General features: G+C 40.6%; 2 protein-coding genes and 1 long non-coding RNA gene across 9 annotated transcripts in view; 2 read left to right on the plus strand and 1 right to left on the minus strand.

Moving 5' to 3' along the window:
* The window catches only part of DPP4 (dipeptidyl peptidase 4), a 77444-nt gene extending 61810 nt beyond the window's left edge, over window positions 1–15634 (plus strand). For both annotated transcript variants that reach the window (XM_025852577.2, XM_073883397.1), the window contains 4 exons: window positions 2985–3049; window positions 12362–12434; window positions 12697–12770; window positions 14320–15634. In XM_025852577.2, the coding sequence (XP_025708362.1) occupies window positions 2985–3049; window positions 12362–12434; window positions 12697–12770; window positions 14320–14421 (314 nt within the window). In that variant the 3' untranslated portion in view covers window positions 14422–15634. The remainder of the gene's footprint in view (window positions 1–2984; window positions 3050–12361; window positions 12435–12696; window positions 12771–14319) is intronic.
* A 309-nt stretch (window positions 15635–15943) lies between these two features.
* LOC141370944 (uncharacterized) lies at window positions 15944–24412 on the plus strand. Its single transcript, XR_012375454.1, has 2 exons — window positions 15944–15993; window positions 24116–24412. It is a non-coding gene; the product is annotated as an uncharacterized lncRNA (long non-coding RNA).
* SLC4A10 (solute carrier family 4 member 10) overlaps window positions 21270–27457 on the minus strand; it is a 306454-nt gene continuing 300266 nt past the window's right edge. For all 6 annotated transcript variants that reach the window (XM_073883384.1, XM_073883388.1, XM_073883375.1 and 3 more), the window contains one exon: window positions 21270–23378. The gene's annotated coding sequence lies outside the window, so the exon portion shown is untranslated. The remainder of the gene's footprint in view (window positions 23379–27457) is intronic.

The following is a 27457-nucleotide window of genomic DNA, read 5'->3' on the forward strand; positions in this document are numbered from 1 at the left end:
GTTTCTACAGGAAATAAGCTGATTCATTGTAGATGCGCTTTACAGATAACCTATAATCGAATGATCTCACTTACTCTGCTATTGTGAAAGGCTCTGTGGTATTGTTATCTATACGTTTAGTTATCAACAAATTCTGTTTTCTAAATGTCAAAACATCCCTAATGCTACATTTCTGCAGATAAGCCCTTCCTTATTTTAGTTTGAGTTTTTGGGCTTCACATATTAGCAGAATAAAAGAAGCATGTATTTCTTTTTCTTCCAGTAAAGGTCAAATAAAGTAGGGTTTGGTTGGAAAGACGAGAGTAAGGATGGGGGAATTCCTAGGTTGTTTGTGTGTTTTTTTCCCCCACCGTCTCTAAGTTAGTGAAAGCCACTCTAGGATCGCTTCTTCCGTCATTGAAAATAATTCTATAAGGCATCATACATGTGTAAGCCTGTAATTCTCCAGGGGGAGAGAGTGAGCATTGGAACACTAGTAGGGGGAAAGCGAGGTGGTGAGGAGATGAATTATTTTCCTGTACCTTTTCAGACCCCATCTCAAGTCCTTTCTGCGATAGACTCATTGAAACAAATATGCTCATTACATATTTTATGCCCTAATGTATGGTAGTACCAATCTTGTAGGAAACCCTTTTTTAAAGGCTAAGTCAAGAGAAGCCAATGTAAAAAATAATAAACAAACAAACATATAAATAAATAAATATTGCTATCTTTCTGTTAAAAAAAAAACTGGAAAGCATACTTCTGACTTAGTCTGCACACAATGGATTTGTTTTCTTAGAATTACTTTCCTGCTTATACTAATTGTTCTGTTGGATAGCTTGTTTTTGGAGACCTCTGGTGGTCAATAAAATAATAGAAGCAATCTTTGTGCGTTTAGAAGTGTAATGATAAGAGAACTTCATTAAATATATTTGGACCAACTCAATTTTCTAGACATAGGCACTTTCTAGAGTTCTTACATATGTATTAATTTGAACAATTTTACTCAAAGATCAGATAGAAGGAGTACATAAATGGCATTTCAACGGTGCATTTGTAAAAGTTTACAACACCTGTATTATGCATTTTTAAAATCCTATTAAAATTTCAGGGGTGCCTGGGTGGCTCAGCCATTAGGCATTTGATTTCAGTTTAAGGTTTTAAGATCTAGCCCTGCGCTGGGCATGAAGCCTGCTTAAGATTCTCTCTTTCCTTCTCCCTCCACCCCTCCGCCCCTCCGCCCCTCCCCTTGCTGGTACACACACTCTCATACACACACTCTCTCTCTAAAAAAGAAAAAAATGAATTTCAGATCTTCTTACAAATGTTAACCTAACATAATAAGAAAGGGGTACTATGTTCTAGGGCAAGAAGAATTGGAAGTCTGCTGCCGTTTCAGGAAAAGTTTATTTTGCCCTTAAAGGCTATTTTCAAACCTCCTCTCACATATCCAACCTAAATTACTCATTTTAAATGTTAAAAGATATGAACATTTTATGAAGATCTTGTATCTTTAAATGTCCTTTAAAATATTATATTTTCTATATTAGTGTCCTCTAGATATATAAAATTACATATAGTCTATATTCCTTTTAATCAAAAGGATGAAATATTGCTGTTATTCATTTTGAAAGACAGTATTTTGATTTCCATAGAAGAGGCATAAAGAACACATGTGGAATAACTAACACTCATTATCAATGTAGTTTTTAATGATGCCAGTCTTTCAAAAAGGGTTAGAATGTTGCTTAAGGTTGTTGTTTAGATGATATATTCATTTAAAGAATTAATGAGATTAGTATTGAACTACCTGTACAATTGCAGTGAAATTCAAACCATTAACCTAAATAGCACAATGACAGCATATTACTCTATTCTTAATCTATTTACAATAATCTGGTCACTGGAGGGGGCATCTTTCAAAGCAATTACTTCAGTTTTTAAAGTTATTTTGGAATGTAGCCACAGTAAATTATAAATTTTCTCATGTATATTTTAGGATATATCTATAAAATTTTTTTAAATAGGGCAAAAATATGTTTAATTATCCAAAATAACCAAACCAGTTATGTGTCCTGTTTTCAGCCATATTTATAGATAAAAAAGCTTACATCATTTCAGCAGATATTAATGTGATCTATTTCACAATACACAACTATTATAATGCCAAAATTGAGGGCTTGCCACAAAATGAACAAAACCAAATGTTTACCTCACATTGTGGTGGAGTAGCTGAGCTAATATGGGGATATACAGCGAATAAATGATAACTTAATTCTTTGTTTTCGTTATAGTGAATTTTAAGCTGCCAAAAAAATATGATTTAAGTAAGCAACTAGTAATTGAACATTATAAGGGGTTTCCAAAAGAAAATTAGGGCATATGCTTGTGTCAGGACCAAAAATTCAAGACAGTTGAGGCATTAAGTGACTTCCTAATTAAGATTCTTTGAAAGAATCAAATGATAATGTTAAAAGCCCTGACTTTTCAGCACTTAGCACTTGATATGTCTGCAGATGGATCTTTTTTTCAAAGATTTATTTATTTATTTGAGAAAGCACAAGTGAGAGAGCACAAGCACGGGGCGGGAGGAGGGGCAGAGCAGAGGGGGAGGGAGAGGCAGACTCTCCGCTGAGCAGGGAGCCCGATGTGGGGCTTGATCCCAGGATCCCAGGATCATGACCTGAGCCAAAGGCAGATGCTTAACCGACTGAGCCACCCAGGCGCCCTCTGTAGATGGGTTGTTGACTGGGTTTAGATCATCTAGTTTGATCTCCCTCTACCCCTCACTGGTTCCAGCTGAGTATGGAAAGGCATGAGTCTGAGCAGGTGTCTGGCTACATTAACAAGCCAAATAAAAATGATCTCGAAGAGACACTCCTGAGGGGGATGCTACAGACCCACGCACAAGTTATGACATATGAAAGCACATAAAGTAACCCAATAAGAGAAAGAAAAGTTTATTGTATGAATTAACTATTTTTAATTTTTTTTCATCGCAGACTCAGTGTATACAGAACGTTACATGGGTCTCCCAACTCCAGAAGACAACCTTGACCATTACAGGGTAAGTGATGAGAAACTAAATCCATTTTATAACCTATTTATAAGTTGTTTAAGAACATTTTTATGTGTATCTATTCTAGAAAATATATATTTTTTATTTCCAACAAAATTCTTGTTAAAAAGAAATAACACAGGTGGTTTAGAGATACTCCACTAGCTTCCCCTACTATATTCTGCATTAATTACAGTCTTTATCGTATGCTATATAGGTCACAATATGCATTCATTTGGAAATACAAAGCAACACCAGATAATTACTTTAATTATAAAAATTTCATTTAGGAAACATGTCAAATTCGACATATTCCTTTAAAGCCCAGAAGACTCCCTAAACCTTGAGCTATGTATTAAAATTTCTGTGGTATTACAATGCAGATGTATGTACAAGCCTATAACTTTCCTATTCTTAGCCAGCTATGTACAATTTGCCCAAACAAGATTGGAGTAAAGCAGGTGAAGAGTACGGTTGGGCAGTGCCCTGAAGAGCCCTGGAAGCCACACTGACTGCATAGCCTCCAGCAGGGTTGGCTGATGGGGGGACACGTGGTAGGTTGCTCTCAGACAAGCTACAGCTTCTGGAATATGGCCACGTGTCCTAGTGTGGATGCCACGGCCGAGCCAGAGCACTCTCTCTGGTGCCACACTGATGTAGCCGGGAGTGCTAGCCTCACCCCTAGAGACCTTTGTAGCACTTGGGCCCTTCCAGAACTTTCCTGAGTCGATCTGCCCTGTCTGTTGAAAACCCCAGAACTTGCATATGACAAGGTCAGTCATCTCATGGCTACATTCCCCAAAGGAAATTCAAAACGCTTTTCAGGACAATGAATTAAAAAGCAAGGAACACAAAACCAAGAATAAGTTAACACAGTTTCTCATCAGGGCCGCAGCTCTCACTACATGGGCTTCATAAGAATGCATCGCTCCGAGCAGTATGTGTACATTTTTATAAGATGCCGCCATTCCTATAGATTCTGAAGCCATGTGATCAAAACCCAGTAAAACTCAAATAAAATTTCTAGTTTTGCAACGTAAGGATACACAGTTTCATTTTATCTCTTTCAGCTTTATTTAGGAAGGCTTAGGTGGAGGGGGTGCAGGGAGGAGTATGTGGCTAAGTCGGCACCTGCGTGTGTTTTCCAGTCAAGATGGAAAAGCGACAGCCTGTCCAGTGAGATGCACCGATCATCTTCCACTACCTAGCAGTCCCGTAATCAGGTTGTCCCCATTTCTGCCAGTTGTCCCCCATAATACTCTGGGGACTCAATTCTTCCCATTCTTTCTCCGACACATCCAATAAGCCGCCTTAAACATCCTTTCCCTTCTTCGTCAGTCGTGACATTGCTGCTGTCACGTGACTATCTGCTTTTCTAATAATAACCCAGTTGGTGTCCCCTTAGCTTGTCTTTCTCTGCTCCTGTCTTTACCACACGGGGCATGAGATTAATCCCCACAGCCCCACATACAACATTTTCATGGATCTTTCGTGTGACTCAACTGAGTCCAGCCCTCATTCTTTAACCAGGTGTTTAACATCCTTCTTAACAACGGTCCAGTTCGCTTGTAATAGCCACTGTTCTCTGAATATTCCTGGGCCTTTCCCTTTTATGCCCTTGTCTTCTGTTCCTTCTGCTTGGAATGTCATTTCCCCTATATCACCATTTAGTAGGAAATCTGTACTGCTCTCCCGGCAGACCAGCATCCCCTTTTGACTCTCCTGACATTTTCTTGTATATCTCTTAATCTTCAGTTTCTCTATCTTGAACTCATGGTTATTTTGTACCCCCATTTCTTCTCTGCAATATTATTAACTGTTCACATCTCTACTCAACACTATATTCTTTAGATGACCCGGTATGAAGTATAAACCTTAAAACCTTTCCTGATTTCAGAATTTTTGAAGGGAAACATTGTTGTAAAAATTGCCTGTCTCCATCACTTCTCTCATTTTACATCTGGAATTTTCTTGTCCCTAACCTGACCAGGATGCTGACCTTTGAAAGCTAATCCCTCCGGTGGTATGCCATATTTGCTGAGTTGCTGAAGGGCTTTCTCAAATATTCCAAGTACTAAAACTCTTGAAACAGAGATGTACTTACTGTCCAGGACCCCAGCCCTGACTCTAGAACCCGGTGGATGTTAAGTCAAAAGTTCATTTTTAAAATCCCATTCTGAAAAGTCCTTGAACCTAGAGGCACAGGGTCAAGTCCAAACCCTGACACAAAGGGAAGTCCACAGCACCTGCCCTACTGCTCTCCGTGAACATCAGCCTACAGCCAACAGGGTCTTTCCTCTTCAGCCGTCCCTCCCCCTTTTAGGATGATTTGTTCTAATCTACCCTTTCATCCTGCATCTTTTCCCAGATTCTCCCAGAGGCTCGTCATTCCCACATCGATCCCCCACTTCCCCATCTCTACCCGCCCTGAGGTGGCCATGTTCGTCTCTCCCCTTAGGTGTTCGCCGAGTGAGGTAGTCATGTAAATAGAAGTCACTCTCCACTGCCAATGGCAACACGCGCACACTGGGTGCACCAAGTCACTCTTTCACTTCACTGCACAGATGGTACCCGAGGACTGTTTAATCCTTCCACGCCAGGAGTCGAGTTTTCTTGGCACCAAATTCAGTGCTGGCAATGGACACATTAAAACTGCCAGTACCAGGGAGCTAAAGGTTCCCAATGTGTTACTCGGAGGAACGATTTGGGCGGGCGAGAGTTAAGGTGTGTAGGGAAAGGGAGGCAACCGCTCACTGAATTGTTTTCACCCTGGTAAGTTGCTTCCTCAGAGTGTGGAGAGCTGAATCTAAGTGCCTATATTTGGTGCACAGCAGGCTTTAGAATAAAGCTGCCCTCCTTTGTTTTTTAAATAAGCCTGTGCTTTTGTCTCTGGCAAGAATACATTCAAAGATTCTATTTTCCTCCGAGGCCCCAGCTGCCCCTCTGGACCCCATCTTTTACTTTTCTTTCCCAGGTTGTTTTTATTTCTCTCTCTCCTTCTCTCCCTCCCTCCCTCTTCCCACCCTTTTGGAAAAGACAAAGAAGACGATTCCTTAGAGGCTTTCAGTACCCTGTGCCTGTCTGTGGGTCAGAAGGAAATATTTTGAAAATGATTCCCATTTCGTCTGGCCCACTGACTCTCTGCAGGACATCCGGCTCAGGAAGAACCAAAGCATGGAATAAGCAAGGCCCTGATCTTTGTCTACATTTGCAGCTAATGAATCATCAATAGAGTACCCAGGATTATAGCCTTTATAAGAGAAGACGATCTTTTTTTTTAATTTTTTATTTTTTTAAAAGATTTTATTTATTTATTTGAGAGAGAGAGAGAATGAGAGAGAGAGAGCACATGAGAGGGGGGAGGGTCAGAGGGAGAAGCCGACTCCCTGCGGAGCAGGGAGCCCCATGTGGGACTCGATCCCGCGACTCCAGGATCATGACCTGAGCCGAAGGCAGTCGCTTAACCCACTGAGCCACCCAGGCGCCCAAGAGAAGACGATCTTTAATTTAAAAAAATACATGAGAAAAAAGATTCATTATTAGGTCACTGATGACCCAGATTTGGAAGAATTTCGAGAAACCCACATCACCAAGAGAAGCACATTTTATGAAATAAAGGTCCTACTTATGATTTAGGAAATTCCAGAAACCATATGTACACACAAATGGAACAAGTAGGGATGCCACGTATAGTTGTTCAGCTTGTGCACTGCTGAAAACTAGTCCACGCTTCATTCACTAAGACATGAACCCCTGGGGCTGCATCCAACTGGAAGGAATGCCTTTTCCTATTCTTACAAAGCTGCCGTATAGATTAGCAGACCCTGGCCTAAGGCTCAGACCCAATGCAGTGACATGAGCAGTGATCCCATGAGACTCTTTGTAGATAGTCACCCACCTACTGCCAAGTGGCAAGGCAGGAGCACTCTAAAAGGCAGCGTAGCTCTGTGGAAACATCTTTTCTGCAGTGAGTCTCAGTCCACAGCAGACCAAAATGGCGGCAGATTTGAGCAAAGGAATCAGATCGGCAATGAGAAAACCCTCACCCCAATAGCAAAAGGCAAATAGCAACTGCAACCACACTTTGAGGAGTGTGTTGCTCGCTAACATTGACAAGTGGTCTTTCATATGGTCAACCACAGGTCTTTTAGTTAAACCTATTTAAAAAATTAACATAATGGTGAACTTTTACTCACCCATTCAAGGTGTCTGGTATTTTAATTGTTCAAAAGTTTATTACCTTGTTGGTGAGCAAAGATATGCACACAAAATTATCAAAGAGAAATAAAGGAGAGTAGGTAATAGAGCATGAACTCAAATATGACAGAGTGCCCCCTATGTATGGAAAAAAGAAGTGGTTCCCTAATTGTGACAAGCCCCAGGGATTTTGTACCTTCGGAGCATGTAGGGCAGGGAAGAGAAGTGGCCAAGAAATTAGGGTGTCACCTCCCCCCCCACCCCCAGCTCCTCTCAACTGAGGGGTGGGGGAGAATCCAGTTTCATTTATTTCATTCATTTTTTTCATTTATTCATTAAGTGCTTGCTTCTACGGGCAGACACATTCTAAGCTGTTTATATGGTTTATTAGGTTCAGTTCTCCCTCACATTCTCTGAGATAAGTGTTCTAATGATCTTCATTTTATTGACACTGAAACTGAGGCACAAAAATGTTACATAACATGTAGATGCTGAGGGGTAGGCGAGGGAGGGGCACTTGCGTGAAGCCAATAAAGAAAGACTTAGGAGATAAAGAGGGAGAGCATAGACGCTCTCTGTGGGTTGCAGAGAGGAACGAGGCAGAGCACAACCACACATGAGTAGCAGGTACAGCTGGTTTTCGGGGGATTTGTGAAGCAGGTTGGATGAACCGACAGATAACATGGAAGCAGGGCTGTGGGAAGAGCAGGCCAAATGGTGGCCTAGAAGGCAGGACATAGACTGGGGTGGGAATGAATTTATGAATCCACAGAGAAGCAGAAGATCAAGGGCAAGAGAAATGGGGCCCAAGTCCTGAGCCTTGTTGCCAAGGGAAGAGGCCAGCCTGGAACACACAGAAGGGACTGATTTAACTTGTAGAGGAGATTTATTTTGCATTTTGCTCAAAATTTGATAGGCTTTTGGCAAGTGTAGGAAACAGTCATAGATTTGGCAGTCTTCTGCTAGCAGATTTGAAATGTTCAATCCTTAAGAACTGCTGCATCGTTAGGTTATGCAAAACAGGGTGCAATTTTGTAAATATGCCATCTTGTACTGATTTGACATTTGTTCTATTATCCCAGAATATGCCAAAGGGAGAGAGACCTTCAGATTTAAGCCAAACCTTAACTTGTTTGTTGAGTGCTGATAAAATGTTGACTGCTGTGTGATCTTTAAAGAAGCCAGTGTTGCTTGGTGAGGACTGAGGTAGAGCCCCCTGTCGGGTTGACGGGCTCTCTTCCTTGGCATCTCACGGATACAGTTGTTTGATAGATGTAAACAAGTAAAACATCCGATATAGTGGGTCGAGATAATTTTTTCTTAAAAATGTTCTCTGGCCTCTGTTTTCTGTAGCATTAGTGGTGCTTCCCTGAATAGCATTACTTAATGCTATTTATGAGCTTTGGGTTGCAAGCAGGAGATCATGCATGGAGAAAATCAGTGGCCCTGTAATATCGCACTGATGTGCTGGGTTGTCCATTAGACCAGTGGCCGTTTGCCCTCTCCACAAGAGCCTGGGAATGCTGAGGAGTTAGCAGTGGTTGGCTGGGGTGCGAAGGGTCACCAGGACGTAAGGGGAAGTGAACGGACTTTGGAGTTAGACCTCTACTCAAACTTGGTTTCCACCATTTACTAGCAGCGTGAGCTCGGAGAGGTTCCTTAAGCTCTCTGAACCTGTTTCCTCATCTGGATAATGGGGATCATCAGGCTTACCTCACAGAGTTACCAAAAGGATTAAATGGGACACCTGTGCCTGCCCTGAGGGAAGCTTTCAAAACATGGCACCTGCTGCCATCATCGTCCTCAGGAAGCCAGTTGTCCTTATGGTTCCTCGATGGCACGAGGGGTGGCTTAAAAATTGTTAGAACTTCTGTTTCTTACAGTACTTCCCCGCTCTTGTCAGCTCTCTCTTTATTTCAAAAATACAAAGATTTATTTGCTGGAAGGTAACTGAGGAACCAGCATGATCCAACAAGCAGCTACAGATGGTTCTTCTTAGGGCTTGAAGGAAAAGCTCCTCACAGAGATGCTGTGGAATCGGCACTGCCACTGGACCAATCCTTCCCACTTCGTTTTGCCAGACTGTTGCTGACAGCGGGGCTCTCCGGAAGTTTCTAGCCTCGGGAGGGTGCCAACTGCACCACCATTGCATCCTTGCCCATTTATCACTCTGAGCTTCCTTTTTAGTAGCTGGTGATAGACTATTCGGCTTCTAACTTAGTCATCCATTTCCTTTTCTATTTCTGTTTCCATCGATAGGCAAATGGGGATTATCCTATTTTAGTGGGTTAAAATAGCACGATGGTATTATTTCCGATTATTAACCCCATCTTCAGTTAATGCATGCATCTCTTTCTCCAGCTTCGGGGGTTGCCTTCCACACGGTGGACCGCCAAGGGTCTCTCTTGTTGGAGAAGCCAGGATTCTTGGTCCAGTAGGGAATGATGGGTGGTGCCAGAGGCAAGGTGCCACGGCTGCATCTTTGAGGGGTGGGGGGGTGGGGGGAGGGATGCTCTCTGCTGCCTGAGAGCCTGAGAGCAAGTGTGTGCCTCCAGGCTGCTGGTCCGCCGGTCCACCTCGAGCCGGGAGGCCCCTCTGGAGACTTCTCCCAGGGAGCAGGGGGAAGCGTGCATGGAAAGGGCACACCTAGCTCACCGTTGCAGGGGAGGCTTTTGTTTTATTTTTCTCGTGCTGCATTAAAGTATTTGTCTTTCTTTCTTTGTAGTGTAATATTGTTAATGTAAAACAATTTGCATCATGACACTTTTATCACAGTTTTCGTCTTTTTCTCAGTATGTTGCATTTCTCACCATGTCTAGTTCATCACAGCTACAGTGTGTACATCACAACATTTATCTTAGGCTCAGGGTTTTACTTGTTTATAAAAATTGTCTTCTTTCAGCCTGTATTCACTCCATTTAAGAAAAAAAAAAGGCAGCCAGAAACTGTTTTGGTCCAAACTCCAGTAGTTATCACATTCCTTGCTAACTGTCCTGCGTATTTATATGTCTCCTAACTATTACTCTATGTTTCAATGACATTTCTCAGTTTTATGGCTCGTGGAGGTTGTAGGAGCAGCTTTTGCTGTTCAAGCTGCCAAGCCAGGAAGGCCCGTGGGGCTTCTGGAGGTGAGGCGAAGTGACAGAGCTGCCTGCGTGGGTCAGGTCTCCGTGTGGAAGTTGCGTGTGTTGGGGGAGCAGAGCGCTAGGTTCGGTGTGGGGAGGACCGAGGCTGAGCGAGCGGCAGTGGCTGGGCAAGGCTGTGAGCATTCTGGCCGCAAGGATGGCTGGGGGGGGGGCGGGGGGGGCGCTAACAGGGAGCGCTGGGGCCTGTGGCTCACATTATGGATGTTCACTGGTGGTGCGGGAGCCCCAGCGTCTGGCAGCTCAAGCTCTGAATTCTACCCTCCTTTAGGGAGACTGATTTTGACCCTTTCCTCTCCAGAGAGCAGCGATTGCTCAGGGTTCTGCTGCTGCATTGGGCTCTGTGGCAGCTGCACGGTCAGAAAACACGCCTCCCAAATCTCACAGGGCCGGGCAGACGGGCTCTCTTTTTGCTTAGTTCAGTCTGAGAAGCCACGGGAAGCCTGTGGCCGGAGGGATACCCAGGGTGCTCGCACGGTACAAATTCCGGGACAGTTAACTTACTTCTCACTGTTCCTTTGCGGGAAGACCACATCATGAGCAGCTTGGAATTTTAGTGGCCTTGGGGCAGCATAGGAAGAAAAAGAGGTTCTGGCATCAGACTTTGTGTCTAGCTCCGACACTTCGGACAGATGGAACCTAGTGCGAGTTCCTCATTTCTGAGTCTTGGGGTCTCCATGGAGAAAGCAGGATCACTGGAGACCTATCTCAGAGGAATGTTGGCAGGATTAAATAGAGCAGTGCTTCCTACAAATACGCCCATTTTACAGAAGACGAGACTCAGAGTGCGGCATGTCTCCAGGCGCACAGCTCGCTGATGTCGAAGCTGGGGCTAGAATCCAAATCCAACACCTTAGCCCCATCCCCTTCCTGCCAGACCATCAGGGTTCCCATCAAAAAATATGGAGCTGGTGTTAGCTACAAAGAGATCTGTAAAATACATAAACTTGGCACTCATAAAGTTGACTTTGATTTACGAAGGTGCTGAAGCAATAGCTGGATGATTTTTAAACCTATAGGGAAACCACTGGCCCTCCCTCTCCCCAACCCATAAGGAGACAAGAGAAGCGGATTCCAGCTCGCCCCCTCCCAAAGGCACTATGATGCCTCTGTGACACTTTTGCCTTCATCCCAACTTTGTAAACATCCCCAAATCAAGATCAGATGACCAGTTCCATGCTTTCAAAGGATTTCTCATCCAAGGCCCCATGCCCATTCGAGAAGTCCTGCCTCACTGAGGTTGGTCTTCAAAAAGCTTACCTCCCAGTGTTTTGCCCTGTTTCTCTGGCTGATTTGGGAATGGCTTGATCCAAGAGCAGGATTTTCCCTGATACAGAATGAGGCAGACAACAACAACCCACTGATTTTCTAAGGCCATGCTTGATCTTTTGCACCCCTTTCCCCTCCCATATGTTACATTTGCCTAGGTTTTAAACATCTGTTCCAAAAGAGGTAATACTTGCTTCTCATTCATTGCCTAGCAATGTGGACCAAAGTTCATATGACATATTGCAGAGTATGTTTAGTTGCAAATGCTATGTACAGGCTCTTTGAAATGTAGCATGTATGGCACCATGTGACACACGGTTGCCATGGCAATACACTTTTTGGCTGAACTACAGCATAAGCCCATGGAACATACATTGCTAATATGAGACTCTGCCCTGTGCTAATGCATAGGACACAGCCAATCTGGGATCTGGGACTCAAGGGGCTTTGCGTGCAGCCCTGGTGGCAGGTGCCCTCTGCCTGCATGTGCAAGGAAGATGTGGCATCCTCCCTTTCCAGTCCTGTCTCCCAGGCACAGGGCATGCTGTGCATTCTGCCATGCATGGAGACAGCATTTGCTTAAATATCGGTTTGCTATATTTTGTATCAAAGGGGGCCCCAGCTGAAAACATTTTATTTTGTAAACTGAAGTGAAAAATCAGTTTATGGCAGATCTTTTTTTGAATAATGACATTCTTTTTCCCAATTCCAGAATTCAACAGTCATGAGCAGAGCTGAAAATTTTAAACAAGTTGAGTACCTCCTTATTCATGGAACAGCAGATGGTGAGTTTCAGTTAATTAGACTTTTTAGTATCACAGACAGGTTTGCAATTTCACTACTGACAAAACAAAAGCATGAGGGGCAAGACTGTTACATTTACTTCAATAAAACAGTGTTGCTTTCCACAACTCACTTGTCTTGGGCTAAATGGGATGCTAAGTCCTAGAACTTCAAATAGTCCCTTTCTTCTTGTGCCTTTCCTACCCTTCCTATCAGAAAAGGAGCGGCTATTAGTTACTTTGTGTTTCCTTTCTCTCCTTGCAGATAACGTTCACTTTCAGCAGTCAGCTCAGATCTCCAAAGCCCTGGTGGATGCTGGAGTGGATTTCCAAGCAATGGTATAGCAAAACTTGGTGCAAAAGGGGAGAACTTGCTGGTGGGGTCTTGGTTTCCCCCTCTCCTGGCTCCTTCTCCGCAAACAGTCCCGGGAGACAGGGACAGAACTAAAAGGGTTTTTATTTGTCCAATGAGAAGTTGGAAGTGATATCCTTAAGCCATAGACAGAGTAATGTTCAAAACTATTAGAGACTTGGGGGTTGAGAAGCACAATATTGCATATCTTGGGAGTGTCAAAACAGTGCTCTCCTACCCATGTGGTCGTTCAGTCTCTCCCTATTTGGATTCAGAAGTAATCACTTACTCAGTAAATGTGTGGTGGAGTAATTCTAAAGTGAAACCAGCATGATAATAGCTCAGCTCCAATATGAAAATCCATTTCTGTCTAGTATGCATTACTAGCCATCCTAACAACAGTGGGACATTAATAATCGGCATGCTTCAGTTTTTGCAAATGCAACGTTATCTTTTGTTGAACAACCACAGGCAATAAACAATTAGGCTTGTTTTATAGAGTTGGAAATGGCTAGAGCTGTTGTTGCCTATACAGTAGGCTGTTTCTAGGTATTAAGTCAGATTCATTTTCTGCTCTAGATCTTTTCAGTTCAAGAAGAAAAAAGAAAAAAAGATGGTTTTTGTGTGTGTATATATCACACACATAAATGTATGTTTGTATTTTTATATGTATGTGCATGTGTGTTGCACTAAATATTTTTGTATAAAATGCTTTCTTGCCTCTATTAGCTAGAAAACCTGCTTTTCCTCACTCTCCACACACACACACACACACTCACTCTGCTCTGTGATCAGTTCAAATGATGCCCACTGAATCAGAATGGGGCAGTTATTTGATACCAAAAAAAAAAAAAAGAAAGAAAGAAAAACCTGGTATATGTCTTTTGGGGTCAGAGTCTTATAAAAGCTTGAGGTTTCTTTTTCTACTACTCAAAGAAAAGATTTGATACTTTAATTAGGCAATTTTTTAAAAGTTTATTTATGTCTCTATGATATATGTTTGCCTGGTAGTGATTTCCCACTTGTTTAATGTGGAATGTGTTGATAAATTTTTGCCTCAGGTCATCAACTCTTTCATAAATGTCAGACATACAGATAGAAAATTCTAGTGAAAAATCAAAGTGTTTGCAAATAATACATTTGCCTTTTGACCTCAGGTTAAACATATATATGAAATATTGGAATAGATTTTTCTAGTTCCTTGGTAACATATATTAGGAAAAGTTGCTTTTAAAACATTTATTTTAATACAGTTTCTCTTCCTGCAGAGTAGGAGAAATCTGACACTTGATAACAATTAAAACTAGGGTACTTAATGGGATAAACGTTCTTTCCTGTGCATGATGTGGTTCTAAGTGTCCTTTGAGTCAAATCTGAAAGTGGATTTGGATAGTTTCATTAGAATATATATATATATATACCCCCTAAAACAATGTTTTAATTCTATGTATGCTCGTGAGAGCTTATTTGAATTATTTTTCTAAAAAAGAAGAAGACAACTGACTTCCTATTTCTGACCTTTGTCTCTCTCTGCAGTGGTATACAGACGAGGACCACGGGATTGCCAGCAGCACGGCACACCAGCATATATACACCCACATGAGCCACTTCATAAAACAATGCTTCTCTCTACCTTAGCACCTCAAAACAGCATGCCCGACCTTATTAAAAGCCATTTTTGTCCTATCGCAAAACTGCACTGTTCAGATGATGATCTTAAAAAGTACACTCAAATCAAGAAATTCAGGGTTACCTTTGTCCCAAATTTCATGTCTGTAACCCTAAGTAGGGACTTCTGTCTTCGCAACAGATTATTACCTTACTGAAGTTTGAATTATTCCGTCTGGTCTTGTTTATTATTTAAAATCATTTCCACATCCGTTGCTGAAACAACAAATATGAATTGTTTTTATGGGAGCTTTGCATAGGTTCCCAGGGAAGCATTATATTCTTTTCTAACTGGACCAGTCCAAATCTCGTTCTCTTCTTTAAAAGGATGGCAAGATGTGGGCAGTGACATCACCGAGGCAGGAGTAAGAAGGGAAGGGGGAAGGAAGGAAGCTAGTAGGACCTGGCTGGGAACCCACGTCCGGGTTCCATGACCTGACCAGGCTCCTGTCAGCAACTCTTAGAGAAGAGCTGCTCACAGCCAGACTGGCACGGTTTTCTGAGAAAGACTATTCAAACAGTCTCAGGAAATCATCTATGCAAAGCACTGACTTCTGAGTAAAACCACAGCAGTTGAATAGACTCCAAAGAAATGAGAGGGAATGTGCCAACAGTGCGAGGCCCCCAGGTGCCAGCTATGGCTACAGGTGCTACAAACACACAGCAAGGGGGAGGGGGAGGCACCATAAATGTGCCTTAAAAACTCATGTTTCCTAGGGAAAGAGGCAGCTTGGAACTGAAATGTGAACACATCAGCTTGCCCTGTTAAAAGAGAAAAATAGGGGCGCCTGGGTGGCTCAGTCATTAAGCGTCTGCCTTCAGCTCAGGTCATGATCCCAGAGTCCTGGGATCGAGTCCCGCATCGGGCTCCCTGCTCCTTGGGAGCCTGCTTCTCCCTCTGCTTCTCTCTCTCTCTCTCTCTCTCTCTCTCCCTCTGTCTCTCATGAATAAATAAAAAAAAAAAAGACAAAAATATTTGTATCACAAATTCAAACTTGAAGGAGTCCTTGCATCAATTTTTCTTAGTTCATTTCTTGGAGCATCTTAATGAAAAGAATATTTTAATGTCCTTGGACTTGTTTTTAAAAATCGAAAAAAACTACAAAGTTATGTATTGTTATTCCCATTCTACATACTGTGGAATTTCTCCTGGTCATTTAATAAACGTTCCCGCATTTTTTCAGAGGTAGTACGTTTTGTGTCTTGAATGAGACCTAAACCACATTGGCATATGGACACGCTTATCCAGAAAGGCTCTTGTTTATTTTGCTTGTTATCCCAGACTGCCTTATAAACATGGAGAGAGTTCAGCTTTTGTAAAAAAAAAAAAAGAAAAAAGATACATAAAAATGTGTTAAATTAAGCAGTTCATAGGGTTTTTATGTAATACATATACAATTTTCTATCATACACATATATAGCTTTTGAAAGACCCAAATAATTTTTATTTTTTATGTAATACATAATTTGTCATTTTATTCCAGGAAACTGTGATGAGGCTCATGTTATAAGAACAAATAACATCAACAATATCATCTCAGTGTAAGTTAAGAAAAAAAGTCAGTTACTTATTTTTGGCTGGCATATCTATATTAATGGAAGCATAGATTTCAGATGCTGAGTTTAGTCTAGTGGATAATTGAGGAAACAGGATTTTTTTTGTTCAGTCGTTGGCAAAATGGCCTCATTTTTTTTAAAATTGATTTTATGAACTCAAACTTAGCTTCAGACCATTTATTGGAAAAAGTTATCTCAGAGTGAGCTCCAGCATAAAAATCTAAAAATAGAAGAAATGGAAAAAATATCAATTCAACATAAGACTGGTGAGTCATGCATAGGAATGGACAGAGGGTTGTGAAATTCAGCTTTGATTGTACTTTGGGAGCATGCCACTGAGTAGCTTACCTTACATCCCAAATCCCGCTCATCCATTAGAGCTATAAATTGACCTGCAAATCTGTAGGGCTCTTGTAATAATTCTATTTCTTAATAGAGTTCAATCACTGTAAGTAACTGGACCGATCTTTGCAGAGTTATATATCCAGAAAAGTAGTCATAGATCATATGTCCACATCCTGGACCGAATTAATAGTCATAAGAGCAAATTAAATAGAAATTCTTCTTTTATTTTAATTGGAACCAGATATTGTGCAATATCAGATGCCGTACAGATATTAAAACCATTTGGCAATATCAGATGTTAACGATATCAGATATTGCCCAATAGCAGATATTTCACAGATATCAGTAAGACCATTGTACAGTAGTGGATATTGCACATCAGATACTACACAGATATTAAGACCATCGCATAATATCTGATATTGTACAACAGTTGTACAATATCAAAGCCATACAATTCATTGTTCCTTCAGTTTCTAAACATGTTATTTTCTCTGGAGCCCAGAGGTAAAAAAAAAAAAATGCTAGCGCATATTTTTCACATAATGAGGGTTACAAATGGTAATGATGTGATTGAAGTTAAAGTAGATTTCATTCAACCCTCACAGGACACGTTTTACTCTCCAATAAGAGTTTGTAATTGGCTGATTGGAAAAGGAAAGTAAAGACATTAACAACTTTGAGAGAAACTTAGTCTGAGGCTAAGCTGAAAACTTCACACGGACTAATCCTAGCACTCAGAGGGGCAGACTTGCCTGCCATTGACAGCTGCAGCCTCAGCAAGCGCAGGGATGCTAAGATTCCTATCAGACACAACCTGTGGGAGCGCGCCGCGCCTGGGGCGAGCACACGCCAAAGGAGCGATGTTCACATCTCTTCTGTGAATACAGAGTTTAAGTTTTGCTCAAGATTTTTAGAAAATCACTAAAAATTATTTTTGAACACGTTTGTTGGAAATCTTGCTAAAAATAATTCCGTACCTCCATGTTTCCTTAAATAGAAGGCATAGAACATAATTCAGTGCATCCTGACTCAATGACTCAAAGCCACCACCATAAAAATCAAGGGTCACCTCAGGCTGTGTGTCATTCTGGGTCTTTTCGTTCTTATTCACAAGGTGGTCACTGAAGCTACCAGTTCTACTACATGGCATTTTGCTCTAAGTTGATGTGAGAATTCCAATTTATAAAACTAGATTTGTACAATAAGATTCAGTGAGTTCTAAATGAAAAACACCAAAAACACCAGGATGGCTTTTTTCATAGAGTAAGAGAATTTTGTTCTGCCAATTTTGTGACAATTCTTCCAGCAGTGTCTGAGAACCTTCTTATGTACATCCTGAATGATCTGACGTGTGTATTCAGGATGGCTGAGGGATCCAGGCGATTGAGAATGAGAAATGAACATGAGTAATAAAGAATAACGTCACTGCCTATCAGAAAAGCTCAGAGCCCATCAGAAGGTGCTCAGTAGAAACTTATCATCTTCCTGTATGTCACCTTTCTGTGACAATATTAACATTTGTACTTGAGAATTTGAATTAATAAAAAGGTCATTTCCTTACTGCTAAAGCAAGAGGAGTATCTTTTCCGGTGTTACAGACTTTAAATTTCAACCAACTCAATTAAGTTCATAATCTTTCATCTGAACAATTCATACCAAGTTTGTCAGATTATTTAAAACACATATTTGGTGAGAAGAGTGACCCATCATATGACCAAAACCCTGATTATTTCATGAAGCCTCTCCTATCCAAAGTCATGATACTTGTGACTTGTGAGCACAGTATTTCCTTGGCTAAGTCGGGTTTCCAATCTTGATCACAGAAATATGAGTCACAAAGAAACATCCTGGGAAGAAATATTATTCATCGTAACTTGATTCTGGTTGCGCGACCCAGAATGAGGAGCCTGTTAAGGAGGAAGCCAGTCACACTTCGCCTCCTGTTGGAGACTCAGTGCACTGCACCCTAGATAAGGGGGACGTGGGTTAGAATCTCAGCGTCACCACTCATCGTAAGAAACATTTTAAAGAACATTACTTAGCCTCTTTGAGCCTCAGTTTCTTAATTTGAAAGAAGCACAAAAGCACCTACTTCACAGAATTCTGCCATTGCTGTGAAGGTTTGTGTATATCCTCGGCCGGCATCGTATCCATGCCCGGCAGCTTCCTCTCTCCCTTTCCCTCCCCCTATTCAAAGCTTTAGCTTTTTATCCTGGTTTGATGACTCCACAGTATACCCAGGTCCCAACCTTAGGTGTCTGCATCTACCTCCAGATGCTGGGCACATGAAGGTGCTCGATAAACATCTGCTTTTCTTTCCATACTGACATGCCAGTGAGAATCCTTTTTGGATCTTTCATCATTCTTAATAACCTGAACAGCAGGATCTTGTGATCTATTTTACTTAGGGGTCTGTCCACAGTCTTTCCCAGCTGGATAAAGAGCCGAGCCCTAGGCTCTGGAGAATTACAAAGAAGGGATAAAACACTATTTCTATCTTTAAGAAGCTTATAAACAAATGGAAGAAATAAGTCACATGGCAGAAATCTATCACTACAGACAGCAGAAGGCAAGGGTACCTAGACACAAAAGCTAAGTCTATGGTAAGAATGATGAGATGAATAGGGTGAAAAGGTGAGTGGGGGAAGGTGGTTTCTGGATCCATACGCGCTGCCATTGGCTGAATTTTGTACTACACTTAGATTTCTTGAATAGTCTCAGGATTACTGTTGATACCATGCTTTTCAGAACATTTCTTTTCAAATACAACCCAAGACGTTATCATTTATATCTCTATATATACCTATATCTATCCATCCATCCATCCATCCATCGATCTATCATCTATCTATCCATCTTGTTCTACATGAAATGATTTATAATAATACTATTGTGTCTGGAGTTACTTAAGTACCTAAGGAGCATGCTTAAGCCTATTTGGTTTCAATCGCAATAAAAGTTTATAGACCACTCACAGAGAGTTTGGTTTGAGCCTCAGAGTCATCCTGGTACAGGATCCCCAAGGAAATGATTCCACCTTTTCCCCACTAGATTCTCCACTGTGCTGCTAGACTACTCTTTCCAAAAATTCATGCCTCTCCATTACTCAAAACTTTTAATGGACAAAGTTCAAATATCTTAAGATAGAATTTAACATCATTTATACTGTGATCAACTTGTATTTCTACCTTTTCTTATAGGTCTTCACTGCTCTCCTAACACTCCCACCACACTGGGCTGTTTCCTTGGTCCCAAACATGCCATACATCAAGTATGTCAGGCTCCGGTTACACCATATATCTTTACTTTTTTATTTCATTTTTATTTCATTTTTATTTCAATACTGGCATGTGTTCGAGAATCTTTGCAGCTCTTGGAGTAGGTTTCCTTCCCCACTTCCATCCTAATTCACATGCTACCTCTTATATAACATTTTCCTCAAACTCCGCCCTGCTTTCATTATACAGCCAACTCAGTACATATCACATTATTACATTGTGTTACAGCTATGTGTCTACTTAGCCTTAGAAGCAAGGACCTTAAAAGCAAGGAGCACAGTTCTATTTTCAACGTTCCAGCTCGAAAAGTAGTGGCCCATACACTAATAGAACTGAAGCAGAGTGACGGTTCTAACAGTAAACTGCAGCTTTCTGAGGAAAACACCTCAGGAGATCTGGAAAATCAAGTATTACCAGTAATCCTTGAATATCGGGCTTCTCCAAGGGAACTGATTGCAAATAACCTTTCCAAATAGATATTTAGAGAACCGTCATATCCAAATTACTCTCATCAAATTTTCAAGTGCTTGTAAATCTCATTTCATTTCAATGAATGAATATACAAGATACTTATTAGAACATTTGGGTTGCAATCTTGACATAATCGTAAAATAGTCAAATGACCAGGAGTGAACTAAGCTAAAGCTAAAGTTAACAAGGAATAGAGGTAGAGTAGTGCAGTTAGAAAAAAAAAAGAGAGAGAAAGGAAGAAAGGAAGAAAGGAAGAAAGGAAGAAAGGAAGAAAGGAAGAAAGGAAGAAAGAAAGAAAGAAAGAAAGAAAGAAAGAAAGAAAGAAAGAAAGAAAGAAAGAAAGAAAGAAAGAAAGAAAGAAAGAAAGAGAAAGAAAGAAGGAAGGAAGGAAGGAAGGAAGGAAGGAAGGAAGGAAGGAAGGAAGGAAGGAAGAAAAAGAAAGAAAGAAGAAAGAAAGAAAGAAAGAATGAGCCACACTTTTAAGAGCCAAGAAAAATCCTAAAAGATCTAGGGATAGTGCTGAAATACAAGTGGCTTGTGAATTGTCAGTGGAGGGTTTCTATTAAGCTGTGGATTTAAAATATACGAAGAAGATATTCAGATTAAATTTAGGAAAAAACTTCCCAATATCAAAGGCTGTTAAATGGTAGGAATTATAAAGTAAACTCAAGAGTCAAAAGAAAAATACTAACCTGTACATTAGAGTTCTGAATGTAATTACCCCCACAACATACTGCCAGATGGCTACAAAAGAATAATGGTCCCGTGTGACCCATAGTAACAAAAAAAGGAGGGGAGAAATTTTAGGAAATGCTTTTCCCATGGTGGGTGGGGGGTGGGGTGGGGCTGAAAACAGAAGTCTAAGGAGTTCCACTTATGGGAAATCCTACTAATGACCTTGGAAGATTTTACTAGTCTTGGGGGCAATGCCATTTGCACCCAAGTCACTGCTTTCTGGAAAAATGAAGAGATATATCCTACTATAGTTTCCATAATATTCTTTTCATAAAGTTCAAATTGTCTGAATACTCTTGAAATGTCTACAATACCAAATTTTCTTAGCAGGGGTGTTTAAATTCAAATATTATGTTCAGTCAAAATGTTCTACATTGATTTACTGATTAACACTAAGGAGAAAAAAGACAAGACACTTTGCATCACAATTTAAAATGTGCAAGGAAATTAATTAGGATAAATATTTATTTCCACATAACATTTCTTAGTTGTGAAAAACACAATATCCTAGTCACATTTACACATTACTTGAACTTTGCAATAAATTACATTCAAGATATTCAGTAATTTTGACCAGGAATCTGAAATTAGGAGGAAATATATAACACTACATTTTTTCTTATATTTTATATGATTGCAAAATATCAGGATTAACATAGAGATAGCATTAAAATTCACACAAGAACAAAATGACTATAAAAATACTCAGAAATACAGAATTTCATTGGGTATGATTGCTTATTCAAATAAGTGATCATGTGAAGGTTTTAACTCACTATGATCATTTGTAACAGAACAGTTATTAATAATTAAAATACTAGGAGGCTGCTTTTGGGACTGACTGGCATGTACAGCTAGTCTAAATCATACACAATGGGAATGTTTACAATATGGTATCTGTATTATAAAACACACAAAGGCGACACACTTGGAATGGAAAGTTTCTGTATTTTCCTTGGCATTTATAAACACAGACTGTATTAACTGCAAATTATGCTTATAGTTTTTAGGTTTACATTCTATAAAAGAAATGGCTCCTTAAAAGATTGTGAGGGGAGTTTTCAGAAATATCAAAATGTTGAGTCTTATGGAGGCTTTGTTGGGTTTTTTTATTTCCCTCATAAGCTTGATCACAAGAGGATTTTTTTTCACCTTTCATGTGCACTTATACAGAAAATATGTAATTAATAGTTTGGAAAAGCCACGGGGCTCTGAATTATCATAAAATTGGACAGTGCAGATCATAAGATTGATGATCACTGGTCATTCCTAGGAAATAAGAGCACTACAAGATTCCATCTTTATTAACTTCACACTATCTAAAATGAAATGAAATACTGTATTTTTAGTAATGCTCAACAATTTTTAACTTTCCTTCCTCTTGTGCAAGCTTAGTAAAAATGGATTCTTTCATGTGGACTGAAATGCCTACAGAATCTTCTCGAACAGAATCTGAAATATTCATTGAAAAGACTATTTTTCTACAACATGCATTCAATTAAAAAGTGGAAAAGAGCTTTGCAGAAGAGAAAAATATAGTTGGAGACCTGTCAGCCTAACAGTAGAACATGATTCAGAAGCAGCATTAAGCAGTACGCGACCGTTAGCAGCAGAATGAATAACTATACAGGAGTGAAATTTCATGTACAAGGACTCACCATGTGGCCTTCCACGGGTGTGTGTAGAATAGGTTTATTTGGAAAACATTTGTTTTTAACGGGAGAGAAATTTAATGGCATATTTCTGATAAAGGTTTATATTGAAAATCTCACAAAACTTACAAAGTTTTCCTGAAGCATTTCCTACAAGCCTAGTGTTTGATGGTGTAATCACAACTTGAATTGTTAAGCAAACACTACTTGACTCTGCATTAGTTTCTGATTCTTCTAAACAAGTTGTGAACGGGTTTCTATATATTTTTTCCAAATGACTTTAAGTTTTAGTTACATATAAACTCTTAAGTATTAAATGTATCATAATAAATCAAGGAAATGCATAAATACAATTATTAAAAAATGCTTCCAAACTAACTTTTCGATTTGGGTCTTTTGAAATAAGTCACTAATGCTAAGCTATAAAAAATAAAAAGTAAGACTACCTTTCAAAATTCTTCTGAATGAAATTATCAGGTAGCTTCAGGTCACTAAAGTAGGAAAATACAAACTAGGTAAATGTGACATCTCTTTAAGAAAGCTATTGCTCTCATAAAACTAACCATGAGAATCCAGTGTTTACAAATGTCTAACATACAGAAAGGAACACAGATTCTTGCATTAGCTATTGTATATGCTCACAAGGGTGTCACACTGTTCAGAAGTTTAAACACAGAAATGAAACAAGTATTGCACTACTTACAGTATGAAGGTGGATTTGGGATGAGAGACAGAATTTACAATACATGATCAAAGCAGTTTTATTAATAATTGTGGCACTCTTCTCATATATATGTAAAAAATAAATCGAAGATCAAGTCATAGACAAGTCTCCCTGTCAACACCTTTCCCTGAGTCAGCTTTCTTCTCTTTTCGGCTTTCAGTGCTACGGTGGGGGGGAAAAAGGAGAAATTTATTACTGCAATCCCGCACGGCTACTGTGAGATCTGCTTGCTCAGACACAAAACCCATCAGCCCCAAAGCACCACATGGGCCCTTAGCATGGCTCTTTCATGCTGCGAAGCATAGATAGATAGCAACAATTAAAATCCTCTGCCCTCAGTGAGGTAGAAACAAAACACTGCAGAAAGGGGGACATTCGAAAAATAAGAACTAAAAAACAAAAACCAGACATTTTAAAACAGTTCCAAAAGCATGCAAGATTGATACCATCGTCCTCATTTGGCCAAAGGAATTACTGATGGTTGCTGAAAATGCCAGTGCTGCCCCCATCTTAAGAAAGCACTGACCCCGATAACACTACGAGATGCCACGGGAGGTATCTCAGGGCTCGCTGCGAGTCGCTTGTCCTTTGTGCACACACTGGGTCCTGATCTTTGGTGAGCACCGTGTTGTGGTCAGCAGGACAGAGACATCTCCGCTGGTCTAGGGGATGTGCTCAGCCCCACACACCGCCCTCCAAACACCTGTGCAGACCAGCCCTTGTCCTGGCGCTCACCTCATTCCTTCCAGAACCAACTCATTCCCAAGTGATTTCTGTCTTGTCTGTTCTCCAGTGAACCTTATGGGCTGGGCAAGCTGGTAATAAGATTCTACAATTTTTGTCTATGCTTTTTTCCGATACTTGTCCAATGAACACTTTTCCTACTCTCGTGTTGACAGTTTTCGTGGAAAATTTGAATAATGTGCTCACAAGCGGAAAGTTCCCAGCAAGAATAAATACGTGCTTCCAGAGGGGCAGAAGCGCTCACTCCCCAGTGACTCCCAGCATGGGGCAGAGCCCCCACACCTGCGGCCCCCCTGCGGCCCTCCCTGTCACCTGGGGCCCTAAGTCGGAAGAGCCCACCCGTTTTTACTGGTAACTTTGTCCCTTAATATAAATCTATGAACTAGTTGGTGGTGGGGAAACCCTCAGTTTTATAACTCTTCTCAAAGTAATAAAGTGACAGTTAAAACCTTCTTCTTCTTCTTCTTCTTCTTCTTCTTCTTCTTCTTCTTCTTCTTCTTCTTCTTTTCTCTATGCGGCCTCCTGCACAGCTTTCTTAGTGGTCAATAACTCAGACACATTCTATGAGTGTGTTTTTAAAATTGTTTTTCCTCCAATTCAAGCTAGAAACAGCCCTTCTCAGTTGTCACCGCCACCCGGCACCATCAGGTAAGAAGTGCCGGAGCTTCTGCCGTGTGTGGCAGGCCGCCAGCGCTGAGAGCTGGTGTGAGCGGGTGCTATGGCACCCGCTTGTACGCCTGCCACACTTCTCAGCACACACTACTTACAGGTCAGAGCAAAGCAACTTTTCTCCCTTTCCTTTCCTTCTTCCACAAGAAGAGATGACAGTGTGCACATGATGTGTTGAGAGCCTTAACTCTGTATTTTTAACTACCCTATCTGCATGACTCACTTTCTTCTACTTTAAGTGCATTTCATATGACAAGTGTCTGCTACCCTACTTTCCAAATTAACTTTTTCTTGGGCTTTACCTGGCTCCCACACAAAGCCAGTGGAAAAGGGCAGCGTGGGGGCAGTGGAGGAAGCCTGGACTGGAAACGGGAAGGTTACGTTCAGTTCCCGGAAGCCCAGGATCAACTGTGGGACCTTGGACTCGTTATTTGATCTCTCTGGGACTTGGTTTCCTCATCTGTATATTAGTTTTGGACTATATGGTCCCTAAATTCTCCTGTAGCTCGAATGCCAGAATTCTGAGGCTGGTATTCTCAGTTACAAGGAAGCTAGAATAAAAGATCGTCTCTGTAGGAGATGGCAGGGACGGAGACATACAGGTCTCTCAACACAGGCCCAGTTCCTGTGTGCATGATGCTCTGCTCCACCACCTTTTTAGAGACCAGCACATTCCCAATGGCACTATTAGTCACCAAGCAGTGACAGGATTCAGAATGTTGACTTAACTCACAGGTGTGCTTCCTCCCGATGTCCTGCTTTGGTCATACTGGTTGTTTGGTTACAAAACAATAACCAGTGAAATGATCGGGGGGTTTTCCGCCTCTTTAAAACCAGTGGTTTGGGTATCAGATTAGATTTCAACAAACTACGAAGCAGAAATTTTATAACCAGGACGTCTATGAAAAATCCTATTGACTTGAACCTATCTTCTTACTGTATGGCTATTACTCTCTTTATTCCTTGTTACATTCATTTTTCAGGATTCCAATCAATTCTAAACTTTCACTGTAATAAACATATTACATATACTTATTAAATATGTATCATATCTGTGATATCAACTTTAATAGACATATATTACCTATCTGTTGTATGCTAGGTACTCCAAGGGATACAAGGTAGATGAGACAGCGCCCCACCCTTTGAGGAGTTATAATTTAAAATAGAAGGAAATAATATTTCAGGAGAGAGCAGAACATGACCCGCTACCTTCATGCTGCCAAGCGATCTATGAAACTGTTATGTTTCGAACATCCAAAATAGTTGTTATGAACAACATTTACCAGTCATGAGAGGGCATAGGCCTAGGAAATCAGGGCAAAGAAGGAGAATCTGGGATATAAGAAGGTGGTGGGAGTGGGTAGCCAGAGGGGAGCAGAGAAGGTGGCCCCAGAGCCTAACCTCTGCCACCAGGGCAAAATCAAGTGCTGTTTTTCCCAATGCTGCAGGCTACCTTCCCAAGAAATGTCCATCTTGGGTGTCAGTTTTATAAAACATAGCAGTTGCTCACCTATTCTGATGCAATGTGGTTTTAATGAGACCTATTTCTGCCAATCCAATTCAGTAAGCCACAGAGAAGCTTGTCACATGTATGCATTGCACTGTTGAATAAGGATCAAATTAGACATCCTACCAATGTGGTCAAATTTGCAATTAGTTTCTTAGATCCTTCTTTCAGTCAGACTGGATAAAACATTTTTAGCAATGAGAAGTGAATGAAATGATGGAGAAAATACAACTGCTATTCCAAACTCCACTAAGGAAAAATATCTAGGCTTCTCTGATACTCTGATAGGCATATGCAGGACCAATAACAAGGGCAGGATGAAGAACAGGGTGGGTGGGGGGTCAAAAACTGCCAGGAAGCTAGCTTAGGTCTCAAGAGATATAGACCCCGGTAACCTGGGTCTCTAGGTTTTTGGTTTTTTTGTTTGTTTTGTTTGCCAACAGATACTCTAGCAGGCACAGAATTTTTAGAGTTCCTGGTCATCACACTTCAATGCCTTCGACAGACACACCATGAGAAAGCAATGGCTTTGGGAGGGTATTGTCATTGGTATGGGTGGTTTTAGGATTTCTGGAAGCCACACTGTTTCTGCCAGTTTCTACTGTTATGAAGATAAGAGACATTAGCCATGAACCAAGAGATATTTTCACATGGAAATCTACAGATTTTATCACATCTAAGGGTAAACTTTCATTCACAATAGTTTGAATCTTGTGTTAGTGGTAACATACGTTCAAAGAATAAGAAACAAGTGGTTATATCAAAATATAAAGGATGGTCCTAATTAAAACTGGACCTGATTAAAGCCCATTAAGTTGTTTTAAAACAGCTAGGTTTTTCTGATGAAAAGCTTCACTTGCCTTTACTTTAAGGAGTACCTAAAATACCATGACATAAAATTTTTTGCTTGAACCAAAGAAAAACAGAGAAAGTGTTTGTACTCTGGATCCATTTAGTGCAGGAAGAAAAGTAATCTGTAAGTTCAGTTGCCTCAAATTTTCCACATATTCCCATGGCTGGCATTTTATTTTGGGCTCATAAACCTGGAGTTCCCATTTAAAAAAAAAATCAGAGAAATGCCATATTTTTAATGTGAAAGAGTCCACAAGCACATATTCCAATGCGTTTGAGCAATTACCCTTCTCATAACTCTGATTTTCTTCCAAGACTTCTACCAAAACAGTTACTGTGAGGATGACTCTATCAGACTGTAGCAGGGATCTTTGGGAAAGGAAGATAAAGCATGTTTTAGAATAAGATATTACTTCTGCTTGAGCCAAGCAAAGAAATGCATGAAGATTTTAAAGCCATGTTAAAG

The sequence above is a fragment of the Callorhinus ursinus genome, unplaced genomic scaffold (genome assembly GCF_003265705.2).
Source record: "Callorhinus ursinus isolate GAN/ISIS: 27379988/994484 unplaced genomic scaffold, GSC_fseal_2.0 scaffold2, whole genome shotgun sequence".
Taxonomy (NCBI): domain Eukaryota; kingdom Metazoa; phylum Chordata; class Mammalia; order Carnivora; family Otariidae; genus Callorhinus; species Callorhinus ursinus.